This window comes from Sinocyclocheilus grahami, unplaced genomic scaffold (genome assembly GCF_001515645.1).
Source record: "Sinocyclocheilus grahami isolate Dianchi unplaced genomic scaffold, SAMN03320097.WGS_v1.1 scaffold219.1, whole genome shotgun sequence".
Classification (NCBI taxonomy): domain Eukaryota; kingdom Metazoa; phylum Chordata; class Actinopteri; order Cypriniformes; family Cyprinidae; genus Sinocyclocheilus; species Sinocyclocheilus grahami.
The window spans coordinates 556,704-578,654 of record NW_015505398.1 but is presented as its reverse complement, the minus strand read 5'-3'; the positions used below and the strand labels follow the sequence as shown (position 1 = coordinate 578,654).

Here is a 21,951-nt window from a genome sequence, read left to right as displayed (position 1 = left end):
CTGTTTTGGTTATATTTACTATTAATTAAGGTGCACTCAGCAAAAATGACGTGAATATTGATGGTTTTCATGCTTAAGTAAAGTAAAAGACCGCTTCTTAAACCAGAGAAGGTGAACATGTTGGTATTCTTGTGGGGCCAAAAAAACATGCAAGCACTGTCACCGGCAGCAAGTTTAGTTTTACTTTTCTTTTTGCTTTGTTTTCATTTTGAAAAGCTTATCTTTGCTGTTTTTGATTCCTCAGTGTTTGCTAAACGTTCTGTAATTTATTAGTCATTATATAGCCTAATACAGCGTGTTGGCCTATGCCATGCCTCATCTTATTCGTTTTTGTTAATAACGTTTTGTTCGTTTGTCATTGAATCTTACTGTTTTATTGTTGTTGTGCATTTTAATTAAAAATAATGAATCCATCTTTTTTTTTTGGTCTTAAAAGGTTAAAGGTGTATAGATGTAAGCAAAACAGACAATTATATTTTATTGTAAAATCTGACAAGATCGTGAAATCGAAAGTGAAAGCATCCGAAGCCCGGCTTATAACATGGCAAAAGAGGAACTCCCGTTCACAAAATTCAAATTACAAATAATAGCCTACTACTGATGAAAAAGAACGGGTTGAATGTTAACTACTTTCGTTTCCATTTAACTATAAACTACGATAAAAGTTCATCAGCATGCATTGATTAATAGCATGCTGTAGCGAAAAAAAAAAAAAACGTGCTCGTGCAACCAACTGAGAAAGTTAATCGCAAAAGAGCGACCAGTGGGAAGAATGAGTCTGGAGCCCTTAATTGCCCAGCTCCTTCTGTCAATGATCTAGCACTCCCTCAGCACCTGCGTTCAAAATTCTCTGGCACCGCCCCTGGTACATCGATGCATTTTTGAAAAGCAAAAATTAAGTTTGTACAACTCTAAACACAGTCCCCAAGTAAATTAGGTTATTAAATAAAAAACTAGCAAAACAAGTTGCGCAGTGTCCCCACCACTTTTCAAAGCAAAGTTACGCCACTGCATAGAACATATGGTAAAAGGCTAGTCTTCAAATTGTTCTGTAAAAAAATTAACAAATGAATGTTTGAATAAAAAAATAATTGTACAATATTTTAGCACAAGTGCAAGTGCAAAACCTTCACTATTGCAAAATGTAAAGCGAGTTCAGAAATACATCGTACACAGCAGGGGCGTAGATTACGCGGGGGACGTGTCCCCCCCACTTTTAATATCACGTAAATTCGTCTCCCGTACTTTTTTGGGCAAGTGTGTTCCATAGAGGTTTTCAAGAGCCGGTGTGAATAAATATAGATTTAAATTCAAAGAGACAGGATAGTCTGTGCATGATCTGATGATTTATCCGGACCCAGATTAAGGCAAGATGAACATCGCTGAGCACTAAACACTCCGTGCAGTGTATGTTTCATTCATACTCGAAGCCGGAGGGCGCTTGCGCAGAAAGTCGTACGAGGAAATTCCTAATATGGACAAAAGCGTCCAGCTATCGCTGTATGAAAACGTTTGGAAACATGAAGACATTAAACATATGATTGCGACAATATATGGTTTATTTGTGTTTGCCAAGTCATCTCCAGGTAATAAATAAAATATATGAACAATGCAGTGCTAATTGATTATAAATGTCTTTATCATCCCTATTGATCAATTTAAAGCATCCTTGCTAAATAAAAGTGTTCATTTCTATAATTTATTTTCCAAAAAAATAAAAATGATACTGACTTAAGCTTTTGTATTTTCACATAAATACTGATCTTTGGATCCTTCTATTCATCAAATAATCCAGAAAAAATTTACTTAACTGTTTTAAATATTGATAATAATAATAATTAAAAAAGGTTTCTTGAGCAGCAAATCAGCATATTATAATGATTTCTGAAGGATGTGAGACTGGAGTAATGATGCTGAAAATTCAGCTTTGATCACAGCAATCATTTTAAAATATATTCAAATAGAAAGCAGTTATTTTAAACAGTAAAAATATTTCACAACATTACTGCTTTTGCTGTACTTTGAATCAAATAAATTCAGGCTTGGTGAGCAGAAGAGACTTCTTTATAAAACATTAACAATCTTACTGTTCAAAACAGTTGACTGGTAGGTTATATAGATTACAGAAATGTTATATTGTAATGTTTATATATACATATACACACACACCCCCTCACTTCTGAAATGATGGCTACGCCCCTGGTACACAGACAGGTAACATTCACACAACAAGAGCTTCTGATGTACTCTGACGAAAGATGTTCACCTACAGTGCTTGTGGGATAATACAGAATGCTGAAATAATGATTTAAATTATACCTGCACCAATTTGTCACATTACAATTACAACAAAGCAAACTGTTGCTCTCGTCAAAGGAGCAGGCTGAGGTAACACATCCTCCACCCACACAATTCTATAGCAGAGATCTCTGTCTATAGTCAACGAGCTGGCTAGCAGACAAGCTCTTGAAAACAAGATATGTAGCAGTTTTAAGGGGGGAAAATGCATGGCTGATGTGTCTCCATCTGACATAGACGGAAATATCTACTGTAGATATTTCTGAACAACACATTAAACATATTTAACTTTATATTGAGTACTGATGACCAATTGATGTACTGTAGTTTCAAAGTGAAAAACCAAGCAGCATCCCAAAGACCCTCATGTGTCTGGAACCACGTTCTAACGCCACAGGATCTGCCACTGCTAGATTTTTCTAGGCCTCTGTTACAAAATTATGAACCTATTAACAGTGTGGGTCGTTTGAGAAGTTACTGGAGTAACAAGCAGGCAGCAACTATAACATTGCTTTCATACAACAAACAAGAAATTAATATTGAACCCCCAATGAAAATAGCTCCAAACTGGAGTGTCTGGACAAGTGCACTGATACAAACAGAGAAAAGTCGACTGTTGGACTGTTATATCAGCATTCTTGGATTCAAGAACTGGTATAACTAACTTCTATTGGCTACATTGGCTGTTTAAAAGATGTAGGGGCTGTAATAATTTTTTATGTTTTTTTAAATAGGTCACCCAACAAGGCTGCATTCATTTGATCAAAATTCACAAACTATAGCACTTTGAAATATTATGTATGTATGCATGTATGTATATGTGACCCTGGACCACAAAACCAGTCATAAGGGTCTTATTGAGATTTATACACCATCTGAAAGATGAATAAATAAGCTTTCCATTGATGCACGGATAGGATAGGACAATATTTGTCCAATATACAACTATTTGAAAATCTGGCATCTGAGGGTGCAAATAAAATCAAAATATTGAGAAAATCGCCTTTAAAGTTTTCCAAATGAAGTTCTTGGCAATGCATATTACTAATCAAAAATTAAGTTTTTATATATTTACAGTAGGAAATTTACAAAATATATTCATGGAACATGATCTTTACTTTATATACTAATGATTTTTGGCATAAAAGAAAAATCTATCATTTTGACCCATACAATGTATTGTTGGACTGGTTTGTATGACTGGTTTTGTGGTCCAGGGTCACATATAACAAATTGCTCGAAAGCCTCAATACTTTTAAGTGACATTACTATGGCTTTACCCTAATAAGAACAAACTTACACAGCTCAACTGAGAAGAGAGACAGACATGAAGAAAAAATGATAGAATTATGGCATTACTGAATGTCACACCATCTTCTAAGGATCAACTCAACCAGCCCATTGCACCTGTCACTATCAGCCTAGCAGATGGATAAAAGTGTTCCTTTCCTTTTTACTGCAAAACTGCCTGAATAAAAATGTATTTATGCTCAATACATTGACATTTGCTGGTCTATAACATTTGCTCATGGAATGAGTTTATGCGGTAATCAAATTATCAGTATTGTCAAAAGATTACTAATGAAGCAGAGGATGCAATTAAACATAATAATGTTTAAGATTCCAAACTGTGCATAGCAATATGGAAACGTCCTACAGTACAGGCAAATTTTTTAAAAATTGACATGCAACTTGCAACCTCCCATATAGTCCCTAAATAAAAGAGCCATGAATAAGGAATGATAATGGCTCCTCAACAATTGGACTGAGGCCATGCAGAGCACACCTTCAGCCCCAGAGCCAGAGCCACTGCTGCCTCCAGGAATACCAATGAGAGTTTGAGGTGCCAGCAACTGAAATCAAAGGCAATGAGACACAGCCAATTTTTTTTAGGGGGGAATATGGAACAAGATTATCCCTATCAAATAAATGTAAACAGCTTAGGTCAAAAGTAATCAAAAAGTAGTTAGACTATATTACTTAAAATGTGTAATGTAATAGATTACATTACTACCATTTTTATCATGCCATTTGTATTCAATAATAGACTACAATTTGTAAGTAATCTACCCAGCACTGACAATAAATGAGCTAAGAATAACTGCAAGAAAGAAAATGTTTCCAGTGTCTCTTCTAACTTGTCATCTTGAAAAAAGATTTCATATTTCAAAATGTGCTTCTGCCTGGATTCTCTGACTGGCAGTATGCTCATCAAAATCGGCATGTTTTATGCTCTTCCTGTCTTGGTGCTGAGTGGACCACCACCTGCTCCATGTGTCCTTGCCCCGAGCCAAGTCAACAAACAACGGACTGTTCAGTCACCTAAACACAAATGCAGGATCTCTCCCGCTGATGAAAAGAGGCACATTCAAGATGCACAGTATAAATGCAATGCAAATACTGCTTGTTGAGCTGGCTTATATCCTAATTACGTTACTCAGGCTTGGTCATTTTTATTTCAGTGTGACAGCAAGTGTGTCTCCAAAATACCTTTGTCCACAGAGATCAACATGTCCTCCAAGATGTTTACCTCCCCTCTGACTAATGACTAGCCGGTGTGAAGAGATTTTAGAGCTCAGCCCTCTTATTTCCCACCTATAGCACATCTCACTTGAGATAACAGTGGCATCTGTCCAAAACACCCATTTGCATAAGCATTACCTTGTGTGTTGAGAGGAGCTTAACACAAATTTCATTAACCTATGGGTTAAAAGAGTCTGCACCTCTAATTTCTCTCCCTGTCAACTTCAGCCACAGAATTTACAGCAACTAGCTTCCATTTTTAAATCTCAATCAGTGGAAAACCAAGGGGGAAAAAGCCTTGAGCCTTTATGCTATAATTAGAAATATACAAATGTATTCCTCTCTCAAATACAGTCATGGTTTATCACCTAATCCGCAACAATTACTTCACCTCTAATAACAAAGGACATACGGCTTCAAGGTAAAAGTTAAGAAATCCAATTTAGTTGGACTAGAAAGCTAAATTAGAAATTGTTAAAAAATTTCCTCAGAGCAAACATGAGGTATTTTGGCACTAGAAAGGATATGGATGTGGTTTGGGGGAAAAAAAGAAGATTGTGTTTAAATGTTAAAAACCAAGCTTTTAATTAAGTATATTAATTAGTGAATGTGCTGATTATTTGATAACATATCATAACTTGTGCAGTTCAATTATTTCCCCATAATTATTTACTAATTGTCGTGGTTAGAGAGTTAGAGAACCTAACGGTTAGAGAGTCGGACTCGTAACCCAAAGGTTGTGGGTTCGAGTCTCGTACCGGCAGGGATTGTAGGTGGGGGGAGTGAATGTACAGCGCTCTCTCCCACTCTCTCCCACCTTCAATACCACGACTGAGGTGCCCTTGAGCAAGGCATGGAACCCCCAACTGCTCCCCGGACGCCGCAGCAAAAATGGCTGCCCACTGCTCCGGGTGTGTGCACTTTGGATGGGTTAAATGTCGAGCACTAATTCCAAGTATGGGTCACCATACTTGGCCACATGTCAAGTCACTTTCACTTTCAAACTACTTATCAACATGTATTACTATACATGAAGCATGAGGAATTTAAATATTGTTGTTGAAATATCTTTGTATATTATAAATGTAAAACTTTTTTTTTCAAGGTTAAGGCAGTGTTATCAGTCAAGAAAAGTCACATATGAGCTAGATGAAAATATCTGAGTACTGAAATTAATTTTATGTGTATTATCTATTGTATGAATAACATTCTGGACATGTAAAAGCATTTCACCTCAACCTCTCTTATGAACACGCACACACGCATTCCCAAGTATAACAGGAAAATGTGTAAAAGGCCACACACTTGTGCTCCTAGATTTGTGTGTGGCAAGTGATTATTCCTGACAGTAATTAAAGGAAGGGAACTCTTGTCATTGAATTGGTACCTTTCAGGACATTAATCAAATTGTGCCTGTGGGTTAGACTTAATGTCTCTTCAAAAAGCATAAAGGAAAATCATCTTTGCACAGAGCCGCTTTGAGTCTTATCTGTAGTACTAATGGTTGTACAACCCAGAGTACAAATTAGTTTAGGAATAATCAGCAGTTAGCTGGGCAGAAATAAGCGATAATTAAACTTTAACCTGAAGGAAAAATCCTCATTTAGATCATACAATGGCTTTAGCAATGGACAGCTCAATTTTACTGCACTGCCTTGCTCATTAACCTGCTTCTGAAACCCAATAGAAAGATTCAATTGATATGTAAGAATAGTCTAATTTTCACAGTCAACTTTGCGCAATTGGATTTTTGTGCACAATCCCATTTAAAGCTATCGGAGATATGTTTATTACGGCTTCAGTGGGCATTACTGTTCTTTGAAGAGAAATGCTCCATGCTCCATTCAAGGCTATAGCAATAGTGCAGTTTCATTAATACTCACCTTTCCCATAGTTGAAGTGGAGTTTGATGGCTTTGCCTTGGTTTATGTGAAGATACGTGAACCCAATGGCAAACATAAGCAAAACGAGCAGCAGAAGGAGTTTGAACTGCTTGCGGATCTTCTTCAGAGGAAAGCGCATCCTCATCACAGCAACATCACCCACTCAGTGGAAAATTCAGACTTGTGCCCCTTCAGCGTTGATGTTGTACAGCTAGAATGTCAAAAGATGTTGAAATTATGTTTTGCACTCACAATACCGGTAATAGTTTCCAGATTATAACAGATTTAAACTTGCAATTGAACACCTTCCTTTATATACTTATTTCAACAATGACATTCTAAACTTCAGAGTAGCCTATAGGCTACTGAAGGGGAGGCTATTTATTATAAATGACATTTACACAGCCACATGTAATCTACATTCGTCATAAATTTCACAGGCAGTTATTATTGCTTTAATAATCGCGAATACTTACCATAGATGTCTAACCGGTGTCACCATAGGAGATGTGTGTGTTGGCTGATGCTGCGCTGTCTTGTGTCTATCTTGACTGCTCACTTGAGTCCAGCCAGAACAATATTTGGTATAAAAAAAGGGGCAGCTCATCATTTCTGTTATTAGAAGTGTCAATACAGGCAGCCGTCAAACTTACTGTACGCACTAATTTCCTTTTCGATATGTCTTCATAAACAGAGGCTTTCGTCCTAAAGTCCTGTTATAAGAGTTTTGTACAAATCCTTATTCCAGGTGCGTTATATGATGAGCGGACAGTGGAAGCGTTACATTATTTGTTTTTCACGGTGTAGTCTCGTTCATTGCAAAAAAGGAGAGCTGGAGACAAACAGTGCTGTGTAAACATCAATGAAGCGTCGCTGTTTTGTGGTTTTGTCTCGTGCCTCTTCTCGCGCTGGTATTCACGAGCACGCTTTTGTTTCTTCGGTCTGTTTCACAGACGAAAAAAAAACGACCGCAAACATATTCGTGTAGTGCCATCTCAAATCCTTGTGTTAAGTGATTTTTATTCGTCTTAAGTCCTTTTTGTTTTGGTGTTCTCATCTACGGAAGAAAACTGAAATATTTTCCTCAGCAGCATCAGCGCACTTGTCCGACTGCATCCCATCGTTGCATCCTGCTCTTCATCTGATGGATAGAGGGAGCTGTTTTACCTTCATGTGCGCACAGTCACAGTGCTTTACCTGAAGGGCTCAGAATGGTCACTGAACAGTGTTGCATGCTCCTTCATTCTCTTTACACTGACAAGCTCTTAAAAGACGTTAGTTACACTATTTTAAACAAGTTACTAATAGGGTAATGATGCATGAGACTGCTGTTCGTTATAATAATGATGTGGGCTATGAAAATGTAAGTTTATAAAGTATCCACACTCTTATGGCAAAATACATAAGAGCCTAATTGTAATATAAAGTTTTACCTTCATGTGCGCACAGTCACAGTGCTTTACCTGAAGGGCTCAGAATGGTCACTGAACAGTGTTGCATGCTCCTTCATTCTCTTTACACTGACAAGCTCTTAAAAGACGTTAGTTACACTATTTTAAACAAGTTACTAATAGGGTAATGATGCATGAGACTGCTGTTCGTTATAATAATGATGTGGGCTATGAAAATGTAAGTTTATAAAGTATCCACACTCTTATGGCAAAATACATAAGAGCCTAATTGTAATATAAACTTGAATACTGTTGAATAAATATGTCCCCTGATCTTGTTTGATACTATATGTGACCATGGACCACAAAACCAGTCATAAGGGTCAATTTTGTATGGTTTGTTAGGACAGGACAATATTTGTCCAAGATATTTGAAAATCTGGGGCCCATTCTTCGTACGTTGCTTATTACATCCGAGATGAAATGTCACATCCAAGATGATATTATCGCGCTAATCAGGATCTGGCTAATTCGGTTCTTCGAACGCAGCTGTTGTTGAGGATTAGTCTGGCTGGATTGAGTTATCTGAGATAATTGCGGGTTCATGGGTTGATTTAAATGGGGTTATGTATCGATACTCGAAACCACGATCAGCAGTGCAGCGATTGGCTGGCGGCAGGACAGCAAAGTAATGACATCATATCATTAAAAAAGACAAATATTACAAATCGTGAATATAAATAATTGGGAATCATGTAAAAAATTAAATAAAAACAGTGCACATTTAATTTATCTGTTATTAATAAAAGTCGTGGGGCAGCGTTGACAAGTTTCTTTTCTTCTAGATGTGTGAGCTGCTCGATCTCCGATATACAGTATACTGTATATGTGTGTGTGTGTGTGTCAGTAAGCAGCGCATTAATATAGAACGGTAATTAAAGGCTCTAATGCACACCAGTATAGGTGTGTGTATTGTAGGAGCTAGACGACGTATGATGATGTGTGACGGCATAGTAGTGGTGTCCCAATTCTTAGGGGAATATTTTCACCCCTACCCCTTGACACTCTGTTTCAAGGGGAAGGGGTATAAAATAGAATTGGGATTGGGCCTTAATACTACGTCAAAAAATCTCAATGCTTGGATTAGAAATTGGGTTTAAATTATGCAAATCATCCTTTTTGTAATTAATCTACATCAAATTCACCATATTGATTATATTACTAAACTATGAATAAAAATGCCAGCATATATTTGTGGTATTTAATGTGTTTGAATAAAATTGCTTTTTTTTTACATAATTATGCAAAACTTCCATCATCTGTAAAATTGGACTGCTCCAAAACATTTTAGACATTGTAATTATGTTAATCGTATAAAAAAACATATAGTGAAAATATTAATTGTAAGACCCTACTACTAGCATTACTAGTTTTATTTTTTATATTAGCATTTATATAAAGGTGTGTATATATATATATATATATAATGTATGTATATATATATATATATATATATATATATAATGTATGTATATATATATATATATATATATATATATATAGTATTTATTATATATTTATATATAAGGTATTTATATAGATTTATATACATCTTTTTATATGTTTAAGTAAGTTTTAGGTAGTATGTGGGCATGATGATATTTACAGCCGTTTCTGTTTTGAATCATGCCTAAAACACTAGCAGAAGAGTCTATTATTAAAGGCTCATGGAGGAGGGCTGGATAACAGTTTGGTCTGAATGAAGCATCCTTTAGCAAAACCCTGAGTATGTTTGGATTAAAGGTGCTCCATTTGGAGATAACTCTTTCAGGCACCTAATCTTTGAAAACTGATGCCTGCCTTGCCTTCCTTGTTTTGGATGCTGAAACACCAGTGGTCTCGATAAACATGTCTTTGAACAGATAACCTCAGGCACAAAGCAGGAGGAGAAAGAGAGGTATGTGTAATCTCAACTTCTCCAAGTGTGTGGTTTGAGTGCTAATGTTCAGCTTGTAAGGGTTATAAACCCTGAGAGTTGTCTGTCTCAGTTCAAAGGAGCTGATAAAAATCAAAGCTGAAAATGAATTGACAAGATTTTTTCCCCCCAGTCCTGCTGCTTGATATATTTGTCTGCTATCTTTCAACCCGATCTAAAAATACAGTTTTTTTTTTCTTCAGATCAAACTTAGTTAAAGGCCAGGGAAAGTCATACTGGCTGTGGCTAAATAGATCAGTGTGGTCCGATAACTTTTGTAGCATGAAGTGTTGCATTGCAGAACTCAGCACAGATGAGCGCATCAATACCTGCTCAATTATGATGATGAGTGATGATGCTGTCATCCTTTTTTTTTTTTTGCTTCTGCTCTTTTTCTGTCAGCCCTTCTCATGTAGGCCTATGGCACTCACAATCTGCCAAGGCGTGGTGGCATCCATCACCCAAACCTGTGTCACCACAAGCTGTCAGTGTCCTCCGAGAGCAGGAAACAAACATGAAAGATCCTCAAATTCCAGGTAGTCTGATGATGCTGGCAAATCTCACTGAAGGTTGTATCTCTGCTGTGTTCTCAATGGGAAGGAAATCTAATCCATTGCTGTTCCTACGCTGTTGTTCACTAGAAGACTTTTCCATTACAAAATAAAGATGAAGAATAATAAGGTGGATTATAATGTTGTTGACCTTTTGCTGAGAATAAGGAACTAAAACGTGGTGAATGATGGCGAATCATCGAGGATCTACTGTAATCATTAAACAAGCTATGTATTTACAGAGCCCTCTTGAGGTCACACGGAGCATTCCCGTAATTTGCTGTGTCTTGTGTATTTCGAAATAATTCTACACACTCCAATCAAGATTAGAAAACTTCTATTTATGCAAATCTAATTCAAACATAGAATAACAAAGTAAATAGGTATAGCATAATTTTACAATATACAGACTGAATAAAACCAAAGCCTTTTGGTTGGAGTTCTCAAAACTCCTTAAAAGGGAATGTACACGGTCCATAACTCAAATACTGCACTGAATTTTTTTTTTTTGAATTTCCACACTGTAATAGAATGTAAAACCATCAATGTCTTAATACAATGGCATAATAGCAATACAGTGCTCAACTTACACGGTTATTCTGAGAGACAAAAAAAAAAAGGTGCTTAGCTAACCGGTATGTAATTAACGTATAATTATTTATGTTTAGAATACTTTTGTTCACTGATTCCCAGCTATTCTGTTTTAGATTAAAATGATAGTTTTTGTCCTGGTTTACATATAATGACGAGAAACATGGTTTGGCAAAACAATTCACATATAGCGTCAAAGCTGAATCTGTTAAACCTGATAGCACATCCTGGGCACAGCCTTCTAAGACCAGTTGACTGTTTACAAAAAGCAAGCATATGCTAGATAAGACCATCAGAAAGCAAATCTGACATTTAAGTCATAAATATGTTGCAAATACAAAATCCTATAAGCACTAAAATACAATACTCTGAAAAGCTAAATATACAAAATGTTCACACAAACGAAAAACAAGGACAAATACCAAATGTACAGAAAGTTGTGTTTAGAAACAACCAGAAAAATATTGTTGAATCTTATTAAAGGCCATGTTTAATATTGTCATCAGCTGGGAAGTTAAATCGCAAAGCCACAGCAGCTGTCTCAATGAAACTGTGCCAAATCATTTTGAGATGAACATACTCTAACAGACTGCTGCACATTCCATTAAACTATTGTGTGGTGTTCTCTATCAGAATAATAAATATTGGCTTGTGGACACTGCAAAATTGGCATCATACCATAAAGCTGGTATCAATAAACAATTCACATCACAAACCATTCAAATTACCACAGACTACAAGCATATAACTCTCTACTTTCTTATCAGAAAGGATAAGCTACTGTATTATTTAACATGGAGTGGTTTGTGATATTAACAAATAATTGCAATATTATATTATGGCAATAGCCATCCCTAGTGAAAAAAAAAAAATACTAAAATGTATTTGAAAAACATTTCATTCCAAGTATACTTACAAATACATTTACATATTTATATACTTATTAAAAAATATCCTGCAGTGTACTTTTAGTATACTAATTTGGAACAACTAATTTTGTACTTAATGCACTTTAAGAGTGCAGAAGTAGTGCTGAAGCCCAACTAAAGATATACTGAATTATATTTGATTGTGCTAAAGTGCAACTATTGTATTCTAAAGTATACTTCAGGTACACTTTGAATATGCATTTAAAGACCGATATTATTCAAAGATCATACAATCCTCATCAATAGTGATATTTTAGGCTTAATATTAAGAAATGTGCATTGTGCAGAAGTAGTACTCCAAATAAAATTTTATTATAATTTTAAATATCAGTAAGTCTCGAGCGATATGTCAGTAAATATGTTAACTATACTTAGTATGAAATAAATGTATTTTAAATATATTAAGTTTTTACTAGGGATAGCATATTAAGTAAAGGTTGATTTTGAATGTTGAAAATCACTGTAGTGCAAATCAGTCATATTGCAGAGCGTGGTTCCGATCTTTTCATTACAGCTTTCACCATTTCATTGAATTTGAGCCCAGAAACTGCAAAGACATCAGCGGTGTTGTGGTGTAATTGAGTGGCAGTTCTGTACAAACCCAGAGAATGTGAGAGAAAAGTTGGAAGGCAGTTGTTCTTAAAACAATGGGCTATATGCCGAGTTGTGTATTAAGCAGTGAGCCAGCTCACTTTTGATATGAAGCTTTTATCTCCGTCATATGTACCAGCTGCGATGTTTGTGCAAATGCATCACAAAGTGAGTTCAACCAGCGCAAACTTGAGCTGCTGAAAAGACAAATGCTGAAAAATCAATGCTCTCCACAGGACCACTGGCAAAACACTTGAATAAAAGTCAGTTCCACTGGCAAAGCACTTGAATAAAAGTCAGTTGGCAGCTTAAAATGTCTCTGATTTGGGCAGGTGTTGGCTGGAATGAGGGGGGTGCTGGAACAGAGGGTCTGAATGGACTGTGGGGATTCGTTTGGCAGGTAACTGTGACAGCTCACAGGCTGTTGAGGAGATCTTAGGTGAGAGTCTTTCTGAAAAATTGTCCATATTCTGACTTTCATCATCCCCTACCTGTCCCTCATAATTTTCAAAACGGGAAACGCCAGAAGGCTGCATTGAAACAGATTCGAAACTGTCTGAGGGTAAATCGCCCGCCACACTGCCCCCTGCTGTCTCTGAAGTGTCCTGCTCCAAGTTCTGAGATGTTTGTGAAGGCTTTTTCTCATCCACATTTGAAGGTGCAGTAGGGTCGCACAGCTCCGGTTGGTTTTGAGTCTCATTAAGCTCAGGTACAGGAGGTTCGTATGGAGGAGGCCATTCCCCGCCATCCTCAGGGGCTCCTATCATTCCGTCAGGTGTGAGGGGAATCTGGCTGTGCACTAGAACGGGGTCCGGTGAGGGGAGGGGAGACATGCTGCCAGTTCCTCCATCGTTGTAAGGCTTCTTTTCCTGTGAAGGGCTGTCATCCAGCATGATGGACTCCTGCTGTAGAGAGATGTGCAGAGAGGCAGGTGGCCGTTTCACGAGCTGGGCTTTGTTGGGTGTATCTTCTGAAGGGCTCGGTTTGGGCCATTTGACTGGAGTTAGAACAACGGGCAGCTCCAGACCCAGAGGTTTTCGTGGAAACTCATCAGGCTTAGCTGTGAATACAGAAATAATGAATGAGAGTGGACTGAAAATGTAGGTGTCCTACATGAACTCATTAGCTGTGGCCAAAAATATATCATTTATGCTGTGAGGCAGATAGAGCACTGCATATGTTTTCATATACAGTATGAATAATGAAATGAGAATTTTACTGTTAAAATGATCAACAGCAACTATAATTGGGTCATTCTATGAAACAGGTGCTCTTTGGACTGGGTTTTAGAAATCATTTCTGTACAAGTTTATTAGACAAATGTGCTAAAGTGCTAATAAATTGCATTTTTCCATCACAAGCAAAATAATTGCATTTTAATACATGTTGATATAGTTTGTCTTCTCTTCAGAAAGGTAACTACAGTTAATTTGAAACTTGTTATATAATAATGTTCATTAGAAAGAGAATTTAATATATTTACATTTAGTTATTTAGCAGACACTTTTATCAAAAGCGCCTTACAAATGAGGACAATAAAAGCAGTCAAAACTAACAAAAGAGCAACAATATATATAAGTGCAAATGACAAGTCTCGGTTAACCTAACACAGTACACGTAGCAAGGTGTATGTATACATGTACATATATATATACACACACACACACACACACACACACACAGAAAAACAAGTAGATAGAATAGAAAAAAAATAGAAAGCTAGTGTTTGTTTGTTGTTTTTTTAAATAAAGAATAAAAAAAAGAAATAGATAAAGTAGAATTAAAATAGAATAGAAATAATAACAATAATATAATATAATTTAAATGACATATGTAAGAAGTCTCTCATGTTCACAAAATTATTTGATAAATATACCATAATAGTAAAATTGTGAATTAATATAATATTAAAATACTATTTTAATGTTTTAAAATGTAAATGTATTTATGTGATGCAAAGCTGAATTTTTAGCAGCCATTACTCTAGTCTCACATGATTCTTCAGAAATCATTTTAATCTGCTGATTTGGTGCTCAAGAAACCTTGCGTACTACACTCTAAAAAATGCTGGGTTAAATACAACCCAGTGCTGGGTTAAATAGGGACAAACCCAGCAATTGGGCTGTTTTGGCCCAGCGGTTGGGTTAAATGTTTAACCCAACCTTCTGGGTAGTAACCCAACCACTAGGTCAAAACAACCCAATTGCTGGGTTTGTTCCTATTTTACCCAGCACTGGGTTGTCTTTAACGCAGCATTTTTTTAGAGTGCATTATTAACAGTTGTGATAATTTTTTTGGGGGGGAAACCATAATAATTTCTTTTTTTCAGGATTCCTACACTCTCAAAAATGCTGGGTTATTTATTTATTTTTAACAAATGCTGGGTTTAGCCTCTTGGGTCATTTTATTGGGTTATTTTTAATATTTTTTACCCAGGTGCTGGGTTGATATTTTTTTTCTACGCAACTGCTGGGTTGAGCCCGTCTCTGACGAAACAACCCAACTGATGAGTTACAATCAGAGCTCAGGCTTTTTGAGTCCTCTACAGGAGGGAGCAGTTCTCAGCACCACCACCGATTTGGCGCACTTCTTCAGTTAAATAAAGGTTTGTATACATTTTCATATGTATACATTTAATTTATAAAGTCTTTACTGTGCTGTAAATTATAATTTTACGCAATGCAACATAAGGACGAGGTATCAGTCAGCTGCGCCGGCAGCGGTCATTTCGCGCTGGAAACGCCTTTTGCTTTGCGTAACATAAATGGATTTTATTCAATAACCAAGCATGTGTTCTGTCCAATATTTACCCAGCACTCAGGGTTGCCAGGTTTTCACAGCAAAACCCACCCAATTTCTACTCAAAACTAACCCAATCGCGTTTCGAGGGGGGGGGGCCCCCGGTAAAAATCGCACTCCAGGGGCTAAATATCATGTTATTGGGGTCACTTCAACCCATGGATATGAAAAAAAAAAACCTTTCTCCGAGGAGATTGATACGGAGGGCGTCAAAGAGCTCGCCAGTTGCACAAACATCAGTTACACAAGCATATTATGCCTGATATTATAATGAGCAGCATTAATAAGGAGAGGAGCTCGCACAGTCGGGGCGGATTGTGTTTTTTCCCCGCTGTTAAACGCTCCGCTCTCGCCGGGCACGCTCTGAGGAGTGTGTCCGTGCCTGTGATCTTGTGATTGTGGTCCCGCTGCTGCTGAGGCACGGCGGCGACTGAGAACACGGAGATCGCTCATGATCTAGCAAACGGGTTGGAGACGGCTCTTCCTATCTCCACCCGTGTTCGCTAGATTTAGAGCTCGTTTGTTTGTCAAGGAGATTGATATTGTTCATGTGACTGAATGGCTCGTGCGCAGCGCATATATTACATCATTTCGGTTTTTGTTGTGAATCGTACTACACTAGACCGTATACTCATCTGGTTGTTTGATTGCATTTAATTCTGAGGAATAAAATGAAGTATTTGTCTGACTATGAGAAGTTAGATATACAGGGGCTCTTGGGATATAAATTTCTCGAGCGAGAGCACACGTTAACCTCTCTTCCTTTGAGAAGGTTGAGGCGGTTAGCAGATCCTGATGCTGTGGCTCAGGACTTCGGAGGGCAGGCCCCTCTGGGGAAGAGAGGTTCACACCGCATTACATGGTGCCCGTCTCTCCTCAGTGCCCTCAGGAGGTCGGTCTGCCAACCCTTCCATGTTTCAGGGTGCAGCGGTCTCCAGCAGGCTCTGGTATTAGAAAAAGAAGTAGTTACTCTCTTAAGGAAGGAGGCCATCGAGGTGGTCCCTCCGTACGAGACAGACTCCAGGTTCTACAGCCGGTACTTCAAGACGTCGAGAGTGACCGACTGAAAGGGAACCAGGGTTACATACGTAACCTGAGACGTTTCAGCTCAAAATACCCCACAGATTATATCATTTTGAAAATGCCTATTTGGAATGGAAGCAGAAACACGCTGTATTAGAGCATGTCTCTTTAAATGCAAATAAGCTGCTGCTCCCCGTCCCCTTTTCCAGAATAGAGCTGGGCCATTACAGCTCGTGCCTGCTAAAAACATCTGTTTTGGTTCTGATTATCGCACTGAAATCATGCGTGTTAAACCATATAAACTTCTGATATACGGTTTTCTGAGTGCACACATCCAAAGCACATGGACAGAAAGCGGCTGTCACAGCATGTGAGTACTAAACTAAGTTCTCATTCACACACAGGTTTACGTTAGAAACACACGAGTTACAAAAACAGTCGGTTATGCCTGTGAAGGCAAACAGCTGGGAAATAAATTGCATGTTTATTTTAGATCTGTGTGGCAGCAGCAATATACAGTAAATAAATCAATAGATTCACTGCTCGGTTGTCTCCTCTGAGGCTGGGACTCTAAACAGTGTTCTGTGCTCGTCTGTGCAGCCAGTGACAGAACAGTTAGCATGTTTTGCTCAAACTTTCACCATGGCATTAGAGCTGGTACACCGTTGTCGCTTGCAAAATCAAAATGACTGCGCTGTGGGTGGAAACTTACAGATTAAGAGGCGGTAATATTATAATGAGATCCCTTTGCCACATCACCAAGGGAGCGAAAACAGACGCGCTCGTTTTCTCAGACGTTTGCAGAAGAAGGCTTACCAAAACAAAGTTATTGGGTTAATCTTTTTCACGTTTCCTTGGTTGGTAGATGCACCGGGGACCTGATTATAGCACTTAAAACTTGGAAAAGTCAGATTTTCATGATATGTCACCTTTAAAGTAGCCCAATTCCGCGGGAAAAGTTTGGATGTTTTTAACCCAGCATATTTTAGAGTGTAGATGAATAGAAAGGTCAAAAGAACAGCATGTATTAAAAATAAAAATATTTTGTAACATTATATGAATGTGTCCTTATTGAATAAAATTATTTCTTAAATATAGAAAAAAAACCTTACTGAAATTAAATATAAAAAATAAAATAAAAAAATAAGTAATTTCATATGCATATGAGGGATACAAACGGGGTCTGTTTCATAGAACGACTCACAGTGCCATATCCTAATTGATTAAAGCATTCGAAAAACACCACAATGATACTATATCTAACTGCATGAAGCTGTATGATTAAGAAAACGGCTGAACCTGGTGGTGGGAGGTCAAGCTTCATTTTGCGAAGTTCAGACATGGAAACTTTAAGCTGCTCTATGACAAGGTCATCGTTGAGGTAGATGGACTCTCCAATCTTCTCCTGCAGGAACTCTCTCAGGTCCTCCAGAGACATCTTAAGCAATCGTTCTGAACATGATTCACTTCAATTAGCCATTTTTTCACAGAAGAATCTGCAGTCAATAGATTTCTATAATGTGCTGAGAGGGTTTAATTTATATGAAGGCAATCAGATGTATTAGCATGCACTATGAGTTTGTTACTGGAGTTTGTTTTATAGACTTTTGGATTAAAATATTGTTAATTTCAGTATTGTAAAAAAAAAAATGAACTCACTTTTATGGAGCTGAAGGATGGTGTAAGCCATAGCTGTCAGAACTTTCTCACCCTCAAGGATGAAGATGTCCCACAGACGTAAGGTCAAAGTGAATGGGGTCTGAAAACAGTAACAACTTTGTAGATAATCTAAGACCGACATTTCTGCACAAAGGTTTTCATAGCATAATGGAAAACATAAATGTGTAGAATATTTCATTTTAAACTGGGGCCTCTGCTGGTCTAAAGCTAATCTGCCTCAGCGAGCTGCCAGTCCACAAGCACAACTCTGAAACCGAGCTGGACCGGATTCTGCAGCGCTGGCAGTGTCTGCTCTTTCCTCTTTCAGCAAACCCACAGGATTGTGTGTATGCGGAGAGTAAACATTGAAACACCCTTGTCTGCCTGCTAATTGCACACTGCTCCCTCTATCAAGAGGCCTTGACAAAGAAAGTGGAAGAAGCACTTCAGCCTCTTTCTGTCTCCCACATCATGGCGTAGATATGTGGGGGCGTGTTCGAACCAGCCGTTTTAGGGGGGTGTGGCTGACTCTGAACTTTTATAAAGAATATCTCTTTGGATTTGAGACTTTAGTCTTTGCAAATTTACAGATCTTCTTTATGCACCAAGAGCTTGTAACACTCCAAAGAGAAAGGAAAAAATTAAATCGCATCATATGACCCCTTTAAAGCCTAATTCCTCTTCACCAAGTCCACCAACCTCAATCTACATTGCCATGCTTTATAGTGTTTTAATGTGGCTGCTTGTTAGCCATTTTCAAATAAGACCATGTTATGTAAAGTATACCATGGGTCTGTTCTGAACCTAATGAGGGTTTTTTTGATAAAATGTAGGCCTACTAAAATAAGTTGGATGTCAGAAACTAGCGATCAGAAACTTAGGAAAGTGGTGCACTGTGCCAAACATCAACCAATAACAATCTGTTTGGCGCCCATTAATTATGGTCACTGTACCTAAACATTTTTCCTCATGTAACCAAAGTGTGTTCATCCGAGTGTGCTTGTTTAATTATTTTAGGGTGCTTTATTTTTGGGAAGCATCATGTCCCTATAAATCTATAACTTTTTAATATTTTTTATAGATTTTAATGTTTTACCTTTAACTTAGACTTTTACTATTATAATATGAGTATCTATTATAAAAAGATCAATTATTATGCATTTACTTCTGATGATGATCTAAAAATAGGTCAAGTAAACCCTAAATCATTTCAGTTTATATTATATATTATGAAATAAAAATATTCAACTTATAATTATATTATGTGTGATGTCATTTTGAAGAATATTGTGATCAAAACAACATTTGGACCTCAATTTTTTTGTGTGTAGGGGGGGGGGGAGATTAAAAAATATATTTTGTTACACAGGGGAAAAAAATTAAAGTAACAACATGAGTAACAACAGGTTTGGAACAACATGAGAGCGAGTAATTACAGAATTTTCATTTTTGGGTGAACTAAGCCAGTGGACATGTATACGTACATAATTTATATAAATTTACAAATTAAAAGCATTTTCATACAATAACTAAATGATAACAGAGTTTTCATTTTTGGATGAGCTATATATCTAGTCTAATTAAATAAACTTTTTTTAAGAGTTTATTTTCTAAAAGTCCTGTACAAGAGGAAACATCCAATGAACACAAAGCTTGAAGATTATGGGCCTCATTTATAAAATGTGTGTACACACAGCTTTGATCTTCGAGTGCATGTACGGTAAAATCCACGGCAACGTTCAGATGTATAAAAACGGTCTTTGACGTGGAAAAGTACTTACCGCCACGTCAGGGTCTGAGCAGGCGTACGCACTTTTCCTTGTGGCAAAGTCGGAGTACTGCAGCTATTTGAACATCTAAGATGCAATAATAATAAAAGCGGTGTACGTGCAAGCACCGAATTCATCATAAACAACAGATACAGTGTAAGAGATTAATTGTGCAGTGTAGTCAGATTTTTTTATTAATGGGAGTTTTTGCGAGATTAAACGGACCTTTTTAGTAGTCTAATGTTGAGAGTTCTTTACTCGCTTTCTGTACACAGTTTATTCCATTTTTTTATTATTATTTTATTTTACAAGAGAACTCTTGATTTACTACTAATGCATAAAAAAAAAACGCATCTCCAATTTTTTTTCCAATAATGTTTTATAAAGTTCTGCAAGAATTTTGTGATACTAAAAACAGACTCAGAAGCATAGAAATTCGGATATTGGTGTGTGCTCTTTTATATGGTAATGATATTAATTAGGGGGTGTTTACAAGGCGGAGATCTGACACCAGTGAGCTGCGCACAATTTCAAGATAATTTGCTATACATGATTCTACAGATCAGCAGTTTCTTTCCTCAGAGGTGTCCCTGACTTCTCTGCATCTACACCTAATCAAACTAATTATCAATGCCTTGCTGTTGACATTCAATCCCAGTTCCTCCTTCTGTGTCCACATCTACAATGAGTCAAAATCTCTGCCTGTATAAACCTGAATGTCCACTTAACACCTCAGTTTTTAGCTGAGCAAGTCTGAGCAGATCTCACTGCCAGCATCTCTTCATATAAACACCTCTCACTTGAGCAGATCCAGAAGTGTTTCCATCCCACGATGGTTGAACAATCACAGTTACAATCAGAACAGCTGACTCAACAGTTACATTCAAAGAGAGCCAAATGAATCACCACTTTTAGGATTGTCTGCAGTGACCTGAACCAACACTATAATATACACACAGTTGATGCATCATTTCCTTGGCTTTTGAGATCTAAGCATAGCATATGATTGAGCATGTACACCTATCTACTAATCTCCGCTTACATAACACCATTGTCAGTTTGGTTACAATGCATCTGCTCAGATCAAACACTTACCCTGTCAATAAAACACTGGAGGAACCATTTAGTGCTGTAAATCCCACTGGACATCTGCTCCTTATCCTGATGAGAGTGCATATAAACAGACAAAAAAAAGAAAAGAATGAGAAGGGAAGAGACCCAGCATTAGATACAGTATCATGTTAAGTGAATGAAGTTAATAGCTATATTTATTGTAACTTAAATAATCTTATAGGTTCTGGGCTCATTTTGTACTCGTGTGTGCCACAACAATCTTACCAAATGCTTCTTTAGTTTGGGTAAAAGTTTGGAGAGAATCTGGTCGTGGTGGTTTTGGAAACGCTGAAGTTTGGGAAATCCAGGAACAAAGAATCCTGTGATGGGTTGCAAATGTGAAGGCATGATAAAAAAAAGTGTCACGTGTTTCCCAGTACTAGACATACGATAATAACCTCTGTTAAATTCGCATGGGTAAAAGTTTGGAGAGAATCTGGTCGTGGTGGTTTTGGAAACGCTGAAGTTTGGGAAATCCAGGAACAAAGAATCCTGTGATGGGTTGCAAATGTGAAGGCATGATAAAAAAAGTGTCACGTGTTTCCCAGTACTAGATTTACGATAATAACCTCTGTTAAATTCGCAAGTGTTATGTACACTACCATTCAATTTTGGGGTCAGTAAGACTTGAAAGAAATTAATACTTTATTAAATTGACAGTAAAAGCATTCATAATGTTACAAAAGTGTTCTATTTCAAATAAACCCTGTTCTTTAAAAAAATTATATTCAAAGTCTCCTGAAGAAAAAAAAAAGTTGCATGGTTTCCACAAAAATATTAAACAGCACAAATGTTTTCATCTTTTATAATAATAAGAAATGGTTCTTAAGTAGGAAATCTGCATATTTGAATGATT

The 21,951-nt window shown here is 37.2% G+C and overlaps 2 protein-coding genes and 1 long non-coding RNA gene across 3 annotated transcripts in view; 1 reads left to right on the top strand and 2 right to left on the bottom strand.

Moving 5' to 3' along the window:
• LOC107596444 (N-acetyl-beta-glucosaminyl-glycoprotein 4-beta-N-acetylgalactosaminyltransferase 1-like) overlaps window positions 1-6,902 on the bottom strand; it is an 80,608-nt gene extending 73,706 nt beyond the window's left edge. The window contains exon 1 of the mRNA XM_016287187.1: window positions 6,705-6,902. Within this exon, the coding sequence (XP_016142673.1) occupies window positions 6,705-6,849 (145 nt within the window). The 5' untranslated portion in view covers window positions 6,850-6,902. The remainder of the gene's footprint in view (window positions 1-6,704) is intronic.
• LOC107596453 (uncharacterized) lies at window positions 2,007-20,554 on the top strand. Its single transcript, XR_001610372.1, has 3 exons — window positions 2,007-2,016; window positions 8,905-8,906; window positions 20,407-20,554. It is a non-coding gene; the product is annotated as an uncharacterized lncRNA (long non-coding RNA).
• LOC107596424 (USP6 N-terminal-like protein) overlaps window positions 12,495-21,951 on the bottom strand; it is a 36,585-nt gene continuing 27,128 nt past the window's right edge. Inside the window, exons 12-14 of the mRNA XM_016287160.1 lie at window positions 18,214-18,313; window positions 17,854-18,006; window positions 12,495-13,792 (exon numbers count right to left, since the gene is read on the bottom strand). Coding sequence (XP_016142646.1) covers window positions 13,041-13,792; window positions 17,854-18,006; window positions 18,214-18,313 — 1,005 coding nt within the window. The 3' untranslated portion in view covers window positions 12,495-13,040. The remainder of the gene's footprint in view (window positions 13,793-17,853; window positions 18,007-18,213; window positions 18,314-21,951) is intronic.